Source organism: Drosophila mojavensis, unplaced genomic scaffold (genome assembly GCF_018153725.1).
Source record: "Drosophila mojavensis isolate 15081-1352.22 unplaced genomic scaffold, ASM1815372v1 contig_36, whole genome shotgun sequence".
NCBI classification, from domain to species: Eukaryota; Metazoa; Arthropoda; class Insecta; order Diptera; family Drosophilidae; genus Drosophila; species Drosophila mojavensis.
Window position 1 is genome coordinate 515,562 of NW_025318858.1, and position 14,533 is coordinate 530,094.

The 14,533-nt window shown below is 39.4% G+C and overlaps 3 protein-coding genes across 4 annotated transcripts; 2 read left to right on the forward strand and 1 right to left on the reverse strand.

Annotated features, from left to right (window-relative positions):
• Window positions 1–2,182: 2,182 nt before the first annotated feature.
• Window positions 2,183–12,657, forward strand: LOC6575591. 2 transcript variants are annotated; one of them, XM_002001564.4, is made up of 4 exons: window positions 2,183–2,430; window positions 11,507–11,631; window positions 11,693–11,829; window positions 11,897–12,657. In XM_002001564.4, the coding sequence occupies exons 2-4, from the start codon at window positions 11,533–11,535 to the stop codon at window positions 12,021–12,023; spliced, it is 363 nt and encodes a 120-aa protein (XP_002001600.1). In that variant the 5' UTR covers window positions 2,183–2,430; window positions 11,507–11,532; the 3' UTR covers window positions 12,024–12,657. The 2 variants fall into 2 exon arrangements, with proteins under 2 accessions (XP_002001600.1, XP_015020218.1); XM_015164732.3 differs by having other exon boundaries at window positions 11,903–12,657.
• LOC6575589 lies at window positions 7,086–8,338 on the forward strand. The gene is made up of 2 exons (XM_002001562.3): window positions 7,086–8,117; window positions 8,171–8,338. The coding sequence occupies exons 1-2, from the start codon at window positions 7,119–7,121 to the stop codon at window positions 8,327–8,329; spliced, it is 1,158 nt and encodes a 385-aa protein (XP_002001598.1). The 5' UTR covers window positions 7,086–7,118; the 3' UTR covers window positions 8,330–8,338.
• Window positions 12,658–13,139: 482 nt separating the features above from the next.
• Window positions 13,140–13,595, reverse strand: LOC6575592. Its single transcript, XM_002001565.2, has one exon. It carries the CDS (start codon window positions 13,525–13,527, stop codon window positions 13,342–13,344), a length of 186 nt encoding a protein of 61 aa, XP_002001601.1. The 5' UTR covers window positions 13,528–13,595; the 3' UTR covers window positions 13,140–13,341.
• Window positions 13,596–14,533: the final 938 nt, after the last annotated feature.

Sequence of the window (14,533 nt, forward strand, 5' to 3'; positions counted from 1 at the left end):
TTCCACCTATTACACACACACTCTAATAACAGCAGTTACCTGCTAATATATTTGTAGAATGTAATACGTATAACTAAAACATATATCTCATATAATATATATCATTTCAATAATCCATAAAGGCTGTTGGATTTGCTTTTGCGTTGTTCGCTCCAATAATCGGACGCTAATTCTCTCTAATACTGATTGACACTACTATAAAAACTGAAATACCCCCACACACATACACATATATATATACAGTCACTCTCACACCCACTCATAATTCATTCATTGTACTTAGCATTTCACCCTTTGGCCTTATCAGCGCTATCAACTCCGGGTGCAAAACAATAATACTCTTAGTTGAGATTCCCCAAGCGGAAGTAGCACTTAGTTATATAGTAGACGTATTAGATAATATTTCGATGTGCATTTCCAATATTACAATTAGAATTACCAGTGACTTTACACATTTTCGTTTACTTTACTTCGATAGAGTCTATAACTATAACTAACTATAATTACTATACTTTGAAGTTCTCATCTAACGAATTTGGAGTTGGGTCATGAACTTATGGGGTTATTTCAGAACGCAGAACATAACATAAGACTGCTAAGAATATATAACATATATATAGAGAACAGCACAATATTACATAAAACTATGGCAGATATTTTTATTTTACTGCTGAACAGTTTCATCCATGAATAAAAATATTTCCACTACTTCCCCCTTTGCTCTTTGGCGACAGGAATCAATGCATAGCATTAACTAAATGCAAGGTGATTCAACTCGGTTGCTTCGATCAGTTTTTGCTCGTGCAGCGCACGTAGAGCTCGTTATGGCCAACTTTAATTGCCTGTTGGCCAAGTTTTATTGGCCAATATGTGCGAAATTAACGATGTTGCAATACAAATTGATGTTGCAGTTCAGCCAGGAGCTGCGTGTAACGTTGTCCAAATAACTACTAGGAATCTTCTTGTGGGGAGTGAATGACTACGCTGTACTCTGCCAACAAAAATCTAAGCTATTAAATACATACGCAAGAAGTTCACCCTTTCAATTTAATTTAAGCTCTGATAATTATAGTCTGAATGCATTTTTACACTAGAAGCATTTTTACATGACCGACAGTTATAATTGATATGCCCGCTTTCCTGTACGAACGGCTATCATAAAGTTTTGTCTGCCTTATCAGGTGTAAGGCTAGGTTAAGAGTCTGCTCATAAATCAAAGTGTTGGTCATGTGACGTCACTGATTGATCCGCGCTGCGACGCTCTGTTCAGAACATGTTCAAATGAACTAGTAAATAAATGAGCTACTGAACTGATTGAGACGATAATAGGTGAAGTACTGTGAAACAGTTTCCGACTTATTGCATGGTAAATAAAGTAGATTAAGCTATTGAATAATAAATCAGTGATAGAAATGGTTCATTGTAGACTGTACTGGGAATCTAAATTCTAATATTGTTCAAATGACTTCTAGTGAATTACTTTAGTTCACTTGTTCATCTCACATAGAACTAATATTTTCAATTCTACTGAATCAATAAAAAACTAAACATTGAAAGTCAACTGAACAAATAATCATACGACATCAATAGAGAAAGAATTCTTCCACATCAACTGAACTAGCGACTTCTCCAACTGGTCATAATCAATTCAATGACATTTTCCGTTCATGAACTGCTAAATGATTGAACCAGTAACTGGACTGATTCCGCTCTGGCTTCAATTGATTTACGGCGCCAACAAGTATGCAGCAAGTTTTGCCAATCAACAGGTAGCAACACACTATTCACCACACACACACACACAGATACACATGCAGACACGCACACATACATACATAACGGTTATCAAGCTGTGCGCGTGTGGTGAATAATCGGGCTCTTAAGCCGCACGTTGCTCATACGCAGCATTGGCAACGATACGAAAACAGCAACAGCAACAGCAATTGTTGCAGCGGGGCGGCAACAACAGGCAGTCCATGCGCCTAAGCTACCCCTAACACCTCCCCTACACACCCTCTAAACCTGCGTTGCCCATTTACCCCTCCTTCTCAACACCTTTTCTGCTTCCTGCTGTTGCTGCTGCTGTTGGTGGTGCTGCTGCTGCTGCTGCTGCTGTCGTCGCCTTCGACTGCGCCTGCTATTTTGTATATAAAGCCGAGCGTCGTCCATGGCTAACATCGAGTTCACAATTTCACTTCTTGGCGTTCACATCGAGTCCAAACAGTCTAACGGATCCTCTTCAACAATATCGCATTTCATTTGTGTTTGCAGTACCATAAATAAAACAGTTCCGTGAGACGCACACACACATATATATCCAAATATATATATCTATATAAAAGTGAAATCGTAATCGCGACCCAAGTTTGTCTGAAATCAATTTTACCGCCGCTATTTGCTTAGCCAGCCCATTATCCTTGAATTCTTCCGGTGAGTTTGTTGTTTCACTTGTATTTGCCTAATTTCGAGTTATTGTTTGAGTTTATCTTAATCTGCTGGCACGCGCTTGACTCAAGCAACTCTTAATTGATATATTAATCAAGCGTGAATGCGGAAATGTTCAGTTCGAAATATTTAGGAATCGCTTTAACTCACGATTTCTAAGCATACCAAATATAAGTGAAGAGCAATGCTGCGAAATTTATTCTTTTATTAAAAGTATTATAAATATTTTAGTATGTTTGAGTCTCAAAAGAAAAAAAACATTTCCGATTTGTTACATATGAAAAAAAATTTAAAAAAGGGAAAAAAAAAATTAATATATTTTTCAGTTTAAAATTTAAAAAAATGTAATAATCTAATTTTACTGGAAATTTGCCTCTTATTATATATGTGTATAACTTTCGCTCTAGTCTTATTATAAATTCATTGCGATTTCTTTCGTTGACAGAAAATCTAAAATATAAATAGCTGCACACACCTCAGTAAAGTGGCTAAGAGCTGATTCCAGTGTTTAGCCCTTTGCAGCTTATTAATTGTTTAATAATCGAATTTAGCTTATGCTTGTTCTCATAAATGGTTTCTCAAAGAGATTGACATTTAGACACTTTCTTACACGTGCAAAACTCGCCTCTTCCAACTGCTTTTACACCGGTTGACAAATGTAGCCAATTAATCATTTGCGTTGGCAGAGCTTTACCGCTTTCCCGACAGCCTAAATTGAAATTCATGTTCAAAAATATAACATGGAAATAAAAATATACAAGTAAATATGAATAAATTAAATCTGACTGACTTGGAGATACTTTAGGTAAAACATTTCAGGTGAAAGGGCGAAAGAGTTATGAAAAAAGAATTATAGAAATAATAATTGATATACAACATCGTATAAATAATGCGAAATATCTACTTGCTCCTAGCTCAAATCAATTTTTGAGATTATTTATTTCAAACCTTATCAATCAGTATGCAATATACCCAATTTGGCTTTGCTTATTAGGGGGTATTTCAGCACAAAAAGATGTACTTTAGGGGTTATTGTAAAACTCCCCCAGCAAAATAAAAATAAAATCACGGCCAAGAAAAATGCGGCTAAAGGTGCCTGTTGCGTGGGCCATGGTATGGAAAATAATATGAATTACTTATGATGTGTAAGAGAAAGGTAAAAGTTCGCATCATTTGCTCTCGCTTGCTGCAGACGGGAATGAAAACCTTGTGCATTCTTATCATTTCTGATTTGCTATATGTCAGCATATCAGCGGGCATAGTTTCCTAACATTATCCTTTAGGCGTATTTGCCTTGATTTGAAAACAGAAAACCGCAATCAAATTGCATTTAATATTTATTAGAAGCTCCAATACAAATACTTCAGTCAGGCCTGAGTGAGGGAAGCCTTAAGGGTAGCCCAAATTAGATGGCCAATAGCTGCTGAAACGAGTTGAACCTGGACGGGCCTACTGGAGCCCAGTCAATCAAAGTACTTTGAAGTGGGGCACACTGTTGACAGACAAACAATGAAAACTTTTTATTAAAACTTATAAATACATTTTTATTAACAGTTTAAATAACACAACATGTTTATCACTTTCAAAGTAGCTTAAAAATACTCTTTAGTTTCAAGTAAAGCTAGAAAAATATATCGACACGAATATACATTTAAAATTTCAAGTCTCTAGCATCTCTTTAAGAGATCCTAGTGCTCATGCGGATGGAGAGATGAGCGGACGGACAGAGCCAAATCGACATAGCTCGTCGTCCTGATCAAGAATATATTCGTCTTCGTCTACCTGTTACATACAATTCCACAAAACGATCATACCCTGTTTTCCCAATCATAAATACAATAGATTGTTCAGCAACAAAAAAAGAACTAAAGTCAATATGTTAAATAAATTTATGAGGTTTTATTCTAAGGGGAATAAATATTTTTCATGTTTTAGTTTATCTCATTATTTTCGTTTCAATCTATTTTTAACTTATCTAGGAATAATTATATAACAGTAATTTCATCCGCCTTACACCTTGTTAAAATCTAAAACTGTATTGGCAGATATTTGATTCCAAGCCAAGAGACTCATTTTTAAGTGGGGAAATCCTTGTTATCTCCGCCAAAACAAAGGCTTCTCCATTTCGAATTCCCATTTAATTTGACAAATATTTGGTAGCTGCAAATTTTATAGAGGGTTTCCTCACGTAAGCCTTTGATGTTGCAATTGTTAGCCGAAAGCCGCAAAGACCGCAACTAGCAGAGTAATTTGATAATACTTGAGATAAGTTTCAAGTTTCAAATGGAACGTAGGCAGCGCCTCAGAAATTTTTGAGCATATTTGCGGATTGGGGCTGGGGTGGCAGGGAGAGGAAACGAGAACGTGTCACAAGTGCGTCAGACACGAGGCGCGGCTCAGACTTGTAATATTTCATTTATCATCAAACAGCGTATCGCATGACCGTCAAATAAATCACGAAAAGCAACAGCCTACAAGGAGGGAAAGCCGCCAACGTTCATTTAAAAACGGCCGCAAAAGAAAAACTGGGCAAAATTGATGGAAAACTGTGCGAAAATTACAGAATTAAGCCGCTTGCAGCAAAGCTTTGCATAAGCCGCGTAAGCTAGAACGAGAGAAAGAGAAAGAGTGAGAGTGGGAGTGAGAGTGAGATATGTATGTGTGTAAAATTGCATTACAACTCTTTTACTCTGACTCACTCGCTCGGTCACTCTCTCTTTCTCTCTCTCTCTCTCTGTCTCTTTTACTCTCTGCTTTGCAGTCAGCTCGTCTGTGTCTACCCTATATTAAATTTCCAATTAACATTGACGCATTATTTATCAGCCGCAATAAAAGTGTCCTGATTATGCTCGCTTGCTGCTGGCCCAGCCCCCTGCCGCCCACCTCGCCTTATTATTCCATTTGATCTCTCAGCTTTAGCCAGCGCTTGCCGTATGCTGTTTGCCAGCACTTGGAGCGTCTACACTGCAGCCAGGCACTGCGCCGCCCCCGCACCAGCCCCCCCACCCCGCCCCCCTGGCAGTTTGCGTGTTATTAGTTTCATTTATTGCGCGTTCGAACTGAACCAAACTGACAATGTGAATGACACCTTTTTTGTTTTTGGTCGCTTCCCTATCTATTAAGCGTTTTATGACTTGTTGTCCCAACTACCATATACATCTATACATATACATATATATATATAGGCTCGCTTGCTGCTATATATATATATATATATGTAAATATATATATGTATGGCGTATTATAATTATCTACGCGCCTGGTACTAACTGTTGCATGCGTCGCTTTGCATGTCAAACATTTGTACCTGGATTTTGGTTTGTGCATTTTTATGACAGGGCTTAACAGCTTTATGGGTTAGTCGGTAGAGCCTGTTGTAAATAGGGTATGCGCTATAGGTAAAAAAGTTAAATTAAATTCGTTTTTTTGCAAGTTTTTAATTTAGTTTTCCATGTCATTGAAAGAGGATAATAGTCGTAGTTTGTTTGTTTAACATATTTTATAACACCTTTATGCAAATAATACACCTCTCAGAAAAATGCACAAATGTAGAGTAACAAAGTAACAAAAACAATGCTGCAATATATTTAGAGAAATCGCCCTTAAAAGTATGCTATAAAATATTGCATTATTTAAATTGATGTCAAGATTTGTATAGGTAAATTGTATCCCTATTATATATTTCTGCACATTCGAAGCAGTACATGGGAATGTTATATATTTCCCTTAAGTATACTTTAATAAACTATTTAGACATCTTGCCAAATACAATTAAGTTTTTTAAGAGCAATTGACATTTTCTAGTTGGCTAGATTCTAATTTTCTGTTGGTTGCATAAAGTCCTGGCAGCATAAAGAATGTTGAGTAACCATAAAAAATGAGAGAAGCGATAATTCAGCTGTCTTTGCAGCTGCCACAGTTTATGAGCTGTTGCTGTTGCAACAGGCGACTTGGTGGCACGTTGAAGTCGCTTGTGGCAAGAGACATTAACATTTACGGCTCGCCTCATTGAGTTTCGGTTTCGTATTTGGTTTTTTGATGCCCATGCCACACACACACACACACACACAGATACCTGTTGCTGAGCTCTACCTGCGGCAATTTATGACCTGCTTGCTCACATATTCATGCGACATTTTTGATGCCACGCCCATTAGCTGCCGCCCACTTGATGTCATTAGCATGCCCGTAATTAGTCAGAGATGATGGGACATGCGTGTGTGTGCGTGTGACTGTGTGAGTGAGGCACTTAAATCAGGACCTGCAAATTGCCCTCCACAGAAGCGTAAACCTATTCGCCTCTGATGTCTCAACTCGACTCCTGGCCACAGCTCCTTCTTCTTCTTCTTCCTTCGAATTATGTTTGATTCATTCGAGTCTAATTAGTGACGGCGGGATCTGTTGGGATCTTTTGAATTATTGACCGACCGACTAACGAATTTTATAAATAAATGGATGTTAGGTAGACCCCCCTTTCTCTCTCACACACACACACACACGCTACCATAACTTTTTAATTATTGTTAGTACTTTCGCCATTGCCATTGCCGTAGCGTGCAGCTCATTATTTGTATTCAGTAATTCGATTGGCTTGCTAGATGAGTTTCCTAGATTGGCGGCCTTGCTCATAAGTAGTCGAACCTGCCCAGTCGCTGGCTGTCAGTGTTCGAAGGATGGTGGTGCATCGGTTGCAACATTTTCTGTATCAGCTCTTTGCCTACTATGCGATATTCATCGGTGTCACGAGCTATTTCTACGATTTTAAGCGGCGTCTGTATAAAAATACGAAATGGACACAGCTGATCGCCTGTTTGTCTAATCTAATAATAGTCAGTGTTACATTATCGGATTTGGCTTGGCTCTGGCTTGACTACGTAAACGAAGATCGGGTCACGGGCGAAATAATCCAACTTGATATCACGGTCAACGATATCGTTTGCGTGCTGCAGCTCTTGCAGCGAGTACCTCGTGAACGGGCGACCAAGAATATTGAGCAGGAGCTGGAGTCCCTGACCAGGCTCTGTCCCAAATCCTGGGCGAGGAAGGACAAGCATTCCAAACAGGACATTCGACGTTTGCGCAGCATCTATCTGGCGAAAAATTGCATAATGTGGATTTTCACTGGATTTCTGTCCACGTTTTTGATTATGTCTTATCAATTCATGAACTTGAGGCAAGCCAAACTCTATATAGAACAAACGCTTGTGATCCTCAAAGTCCTAGCCTTCGATAGTCAGGATATTACAATGCATTTGCATTTCCTGCTCAGCTTGAGAATTTGTAGGCTCTATATGCGTCTCAACAGTCGCATGAGGCAGTTGGTCGAACGGAACTCGCCTGCGGATGCACTCGAAGCTCTTCATCTACGCCGGCTGCACTTGAAACTCACTTTTCTAATGGAGCGATTGACCAGTGCCTACGACATCATCATGATAAGCACTCGATTTTCGCTGATTATAACCACTGCTGTTATGGGCTATTACATTAGCCTATCTGTATGCTTACCGACTATCTATAAGGTAGTCGGCTGCGGTTTCTATGCTCTACTTGTACTGGATGCCTACATACTCGACCTTATCCTGGACTACACGATCAATGAACACCAAAAGACGTCATGTCTTCTACGAAAACACTATGAGCTTGATCACCCCGACACGCAGCTCTCAAGAGGGGTAGCTACTCTCCACATACATTCTCTATATACTATTATATTCTTTTTTTTCAGTTTGACCTATTTGCTTTGCAATTAACTACCTTTCCCATGCAAGTCAAGCCCTATGGCCTGCTCACTTGTAGCACTGCCACCTGGTTGAGTGATATTGCTTGCATCATTTGCTGGATGGTTGTTCTATTACAGTATAAGATCGTCTCGGAAAAGAGATAAATTAATATATAAATATATTTATGAATGTAAATATTTTTGATCTTGTCATTTAATCTTGTCATTGTCATTGTCATTGTCATTGTCATTGTCATTGTCATTGTCATTGTCATTGTCATTGTCATTGTCATTGTCATTGTCATTGTCATTGTCATTGTCATTGTCATTGTCATTGTCATTGTCATTGTCATTGTCATTGTCATAGAAGTTGTCATTGTCATTGTCATTGTCATTGTCATTGTCATTGTCATTGTCATTGTCATTGTCATTGTCATTGTCATTGTCATTGTCATTGTCATTAATTAATTTCTATGATATAATTTTGTATTCATAATTTCATAATTATTACCATTACAACTAACATTGCTTGTCATTGTCATTCTAATTTAATTCATCATTTCAGTATTATTATCATTAGAACCACCATTGCTTATTGCTAATGAAATCAATTTATCTGTATGTTTAAAATTATAAAAAACTTTCGAGCTTATAAAGCCTTAATAAAGGAAAATGTTTTATTGATTGATTAATCGCTGTCTGGCGATTGATTGATTAATTAATCCCTGTCTGTCCGCACGCAACATCGAATTATATATTCAGTAGTATTGACTCAGCGCCAGGGCGACTCTTATATATAGCTGGGTTCCTTTGGTTGGTCTCAATCAGTATTCGAATAATGGAGGCGCGCCGCTTACAACGTTTGCTCTATGGGCTCTTTGCCTACTATGCGATATTCATCGGAGCATCGAGCTATCGCTATGATTTTAGGCAGCGTCTATTCAAAAACACCAAGTGGACACAGCTCATCGCCAGTGTGTCCAATGTGCTGCAGTTCGGGATTACAGTAGCGGATCTGGTCTGGGTCTGGTTCGATGTGGTGTGCCTGACAGGAGTAACAGGTCAGACAATCCAATTGGATTCCACCGTCAACGACGTTGTCTGCCTGGTGCGGATATTGCAGTGGGTATCGAGGGAGCGAGCGACCAGGAACCTTAGCCAGGAGCTACGATGCATGAGCGGGCTCTATCGATATCGCAGGTCGAGGAAGGATAAGCGAGACAAAGAGGACATGCGGCGGCTGCAGTGTATCTATTTGGTCAAGAATTGTATTTTGTGGCTGCTCGTCGGATTTCTCCTCAGCCTTTCGTTTATTGCCTTGCAATTTTTTGGCTTGACGGGGAATAATATGTATGTGGAGTCTCTGCTAATTGTGCTCAACTTTCTGGCCATGGACAGCCAGGATGTCACCATGCACTTGCATTTCCTGCTCAGCTGGCGCATTTGTCGACTCTACATGCGACTCAACAGCCACATAAGGCAGCTGGTCCGGGGCAACTCGCCAGAGGATACCCTGGAATTGCAGCACCTGCGATGGCAACACCTGAAATTGACCGCCCTCATGGAACGCTTGACTGCTGCCTACGCTGTCATCATGATAAGCAATCGCCTCTGCATGATTGTCTCAGCAGCAACTCTGGGCTACTACATAAGCGTCTTTCGAAGCGATCAAACTGCCTATCAGATCGTGGGCTATGGTCTGTATGCTCTTATTGCTGTCGACGGCTATGTTCTTGATCTGATCCTGGATTGTACGGTGAATGAACACCAAAAGACTTTGCTTCTGCTGCAACAACAAAATGAGCTCGATCAGCCCGATCCGCAGCTCTCTAGAGGGGTACTACTCGCCACTTGAACCTCCTCTTGACGTACTCTTTATATACCGTATTGTTTCTTTCAGTGTGATCTCTTTTCTCTGCAAATTATTTGTTTCCCTATGAAAATGAAACCCTTCGGCCTGTTCACCTGCAGCACTGCGACCTGGTTGAGCAATATTGCTTGCATCATCAGCTGGATGGTGGTTCTATTTCAATATCGGATCGTATCGGAAACAAATAAATAATGGCTTAGATTCAATAAAGAATCGGAGTATATACATAGTAAATATTTTAATATGATCCCTAGTTAAAAGGCAATATACCGTTTTCCCATTACTAAAAGATCCCAACTTATTATCCCTGGATCCTTAACTGACGATATATATGTGCTCAACTCTATAACAACCTATATGCCACACTCTTAGTATAAGTACAGGGTATACAATTTCATTAATTGGCTTTTACTATTGAATTGGAGCTGTCAACACTTGATAATCAGCAACTAATTTTTATGGTAATACTTTCTGCTAGTCAATGCACAGTGGGGACTGGTTGACATTCTCTGCTTGAAAAATAAAGACCAAAAATAGGCAAATATTTTCGGCAATTTATTTTTAACGTGATTCATTCGTAATACAATTAAAATGTTTTTGTATAATGCATTAATTGTTGGCAAAGGTTTGATTGCTGCACAGCTGTTGCGCGAAAATAAAATTGCTGAATGCGTAATCGCCAACAAAGGGAGCACCCCTAATGCAAATAAAGCGGCAGCCCTTTCAAGGTCTCCTCAGAATTCGTCTCTTGAATCACGTTCACGGCGCAAATTCAATTAAAGTTGGAAAACATTTTCTTGTCTAGTTGTTAGAGCCGCACGTGGCAGCTATGGCAACGGGCATGTTGCACTATTGCGGCTCTCTCTCACCTTTACTCTCTCGCTCTCTCTCTCTCTCTCTCTCACTCTCACTCTGTCTGTCTGTCTATTGTGCTGTGCTTTTCAAGTTCATATCCGATTTTAATTGCGGAAATGCATTTATGCTGCAGCCTGTTTGAGCCCGCCCCACCCCATTTTGCGGCATATACTTATACAATGCAATGCGGGTCACGTTTGTGGCAACAAGTGTTTCGTTCCCCGTTGCTCGCGTCCTGCCGCACTGCCTGCTTATGGGCCATTATCCTGGCAGCTTAGCCACAGCAGATTGGCTCTGATTGCCCTTTGTCCTTTCAACGGAATTATGATATGGGCTGCATGCAAACTTTGCACTTTGATTTGGATTCTAAATAAGTGACATTTGGTGGAAATAGACCGAGCCTGCGATATTGGAATGCAACATATATTCATATTATGCTAAAATAGAAATTAAGTAAAATTTAATTCAATATTTATATATAAATTTATGCATTTAATATTTACATTCGGAAAATGTAATCCCAATCCTATCTTAATTGTTGTGAATAAGCAAATATATAAATGTATTTATCTGTAATATTGTATAATTTCTTAAACTTGACTTCTTTATATTTTCAGCCTACAGTAAAGAAACTCTATCAAAAATGGTGAAATTCGGGCAAATTCTGCTGTGCTACGGCCTGTTGCTGAGCGTGTTCTTTGCCGTGAACGAGGCGCGACCCTCCGCAGCGGAGGCGACTGCTGTAAGTGAGGCCTAGACTTACTTTTGACCAAGTTTAACCAGCTGGAGACATTTGCTTACAGGAAACTGATGGACTGGACCAGCAGGATGCTGAGGATGTGCGTGCTGCCTACGGCGGCTATGAGATGCCCGCCCAGGCGATCTACCCAAACTTGCCCATGGACCGCCTGCAAATGCTCTTCGCGCAGTACAGACCCACGTAGGTTACGTCAAATAGGTCTCTCTCTTTCACTGATCTTTATGCCTCTTTGGTGAATCCGTTTTAGCTACAGCGCCTATCTACGCACCCCCTCCTACGGCAACATGAACGAGCTGTTCCGCATGCCCGAGAGCAAACGCCAAGTGAGGTACAGGCAGTGCTACTTCAATCCCATCTCCTGCTTTAGAAAGTAAATGCCACCAACTGACGCCGATGACGAAACAACACTACAAATTCAATAGATAAATCAAAAGGAGAAGAAGAAGAAGAAGGAGAAGAGGAGGACAAATATAAATACAGCCCATTGAAAAATTAACATTTCAATCTATGGAAAGCCCATTTAGCATAATTCCAATGCCAATATTTAGTGCAATTAACTAAAGTTAAGACTCAACGCTCTATAAATGTCTATTAAACAGTTAAATAACAATTTATAAATAATAAACTTTGCACATAAATGAAATTTATGTTTTCGCACTTGGCTTTCGTTATTATTAGAAACTTTTCAATTAACAATCTCTATTATGCTTGCATATGGTGTGGTAAAATAATATTTAAATAAATATGTTTAGCAAAAGTATTTAATGCAATTATTTGAATATCTACATATATGCACTAATACATTGAAACGAAATAATATTTCCCATTGTAAATTAAACGTTTCAAAACTATTGTATAATACATATATACACATCAATAAATACATATATTTAAATATATATCTATTTGAAATTACACATGAATAGAGTCCAGCACCTATTTAACTATCTATGTAATATATGAAAGCTCTGAATAAAGTACTTAAAATATATATTTAACAAAAATGCAGAATGTAAATGGATTTTTTATGTTCGAGCCTAAATATCGAGTGCTCACTGTACAGGCAACTAACTTAATAATAATAATTATTAATCATAACAAAATATTAATATATAAGACAATAGCTAGAGTGCTCTAATTGAGACTACGAGGCTACAAGATCCCCTTAAGCCTTCGAGGAACTGAAATTTCAATCATTCTCCGCTACTTTAAAAGATAAGAGTAAGGAATCTATTTATTTATTTTTGTATTATTATTATTATTAGTAAAAAAATTTTTTTTTTTTTTTTTTGACAACTTACATCACAACTAAAGTTGCGTTATTACATTATCTGAAATATAAAAATATTACAGTAAGACTATTTTATATTTAAAGTTAAGCTAATTTCATAATTTGATTCACAGTTGAATATGATGATCCATGATCTGCTATCGCCTTCAGCTTTACATTACTTGAAATACTTATATTTAATTAAAGGAATTTAAGACCATTTGGCATGGAGAAGACATGAATTTCATTATAGTTCTCAACTTAGATTATGTCCGGTTTTTTATCTTAATTATAAATTTAAAGATTTTTCGAGCTTCAGCGATCAGATGACTTCAAGTTAAACTAAATTCCTTAGTACTGTTCACAGTTTCCTTTCACAAATATTTTGATTTTCAATCACAAACATCCGCCGCCTGCTCCGCTCATATGCCCAGGCGTCTGGGCTCCAGCTGCTTTCGCTCCAATTTGCTGCTCATCTGGAGGACCAATCGATCGGGTGTTGAGATCTTGTAGTCCGCATCCCTTCCGTAGCGCTTCTCGACGCGCAGCGACGTGGCCATCACGAAGACGGAGAAGACCAGGGCGATTAAGTAGCGTACAATCAGCATCGTTGACTCAAAGCGCTTGCCGTGCCAGATCACACAGGTCGGACTGCTGCGGGGTGCTGAGGGGTCGCTCGCTTTTATAGGACCTCCGCAGGTAGCTTTCTCAATGTTTCCAGAGCGGGATTAGAAGCGTTTTGTTTTGCTCGCGAAATTTCCACATTATTTACATACGCACATTTATTAGTGTAGATTTTCGTGCAGTGTATCTGTGTGCGTCCGCTAATAAAAGTGCGCTAATCCCATGGCAATTTCCACTTCCTGCGCCGGCACATGCAAATCCCGAACATGATTAGCCTGTCTAATAATTGCGAGCATCATCAGTTACAGCAGCAACAGTTGCTGCACAGCATCATCATCAGCAACAGTTGCTGCTTCCAAGAAGCCGCTGTCTGCCTATTTTATGAGGACAAGGAAGACAAAGAGGAGGAGGAGGAGGCCGAAGCTGAGGACGAGGACGCATTTTACCATTAGACATTTTAATTGTTAATTTTGCAAAAATTTAAATAATGGATGCGCTGCAGGCCGCGGAGCAGCTGAAGCTACCTGCATTTATTAACTGCCTAGCCTCAGTCTCTCTCTCCCTCTCTCGCTCTCTGTCTCTCTCGCTCGCTCTCACTCTTGCACTCCAGCTCAAGTGCCATCAACGTAAAAACAAGTGGCAACAATTTTCTATAAATTGCATTTGTGCAAAATTAAGTTCAATCTTGGCCAAGTGCAAGTCCGCAGTCTGGAGTCGAAGACCAGGTCCGGTAGCCGCATCCGTTGCACCTCCTCGCTGCTGGAGTAGCCAAACTCCATTAACTTTGCAATTGGCCACCATAACTTTTAGCTGGGGCTCGTTTGCCTGGTCACCTCGCCACACCAGCGGCGGGACGGGGGGGATGGCATCTCCACCACATCCCAGGCTGCATCGCTTGTTAGTTTTTGCGCCAGATCGTTTATAATAATTCGTATGCGAGTCATGTCATGGCCCCTAAAGTGTATCTGCGACTGTGCCGTCGCGTCGTCG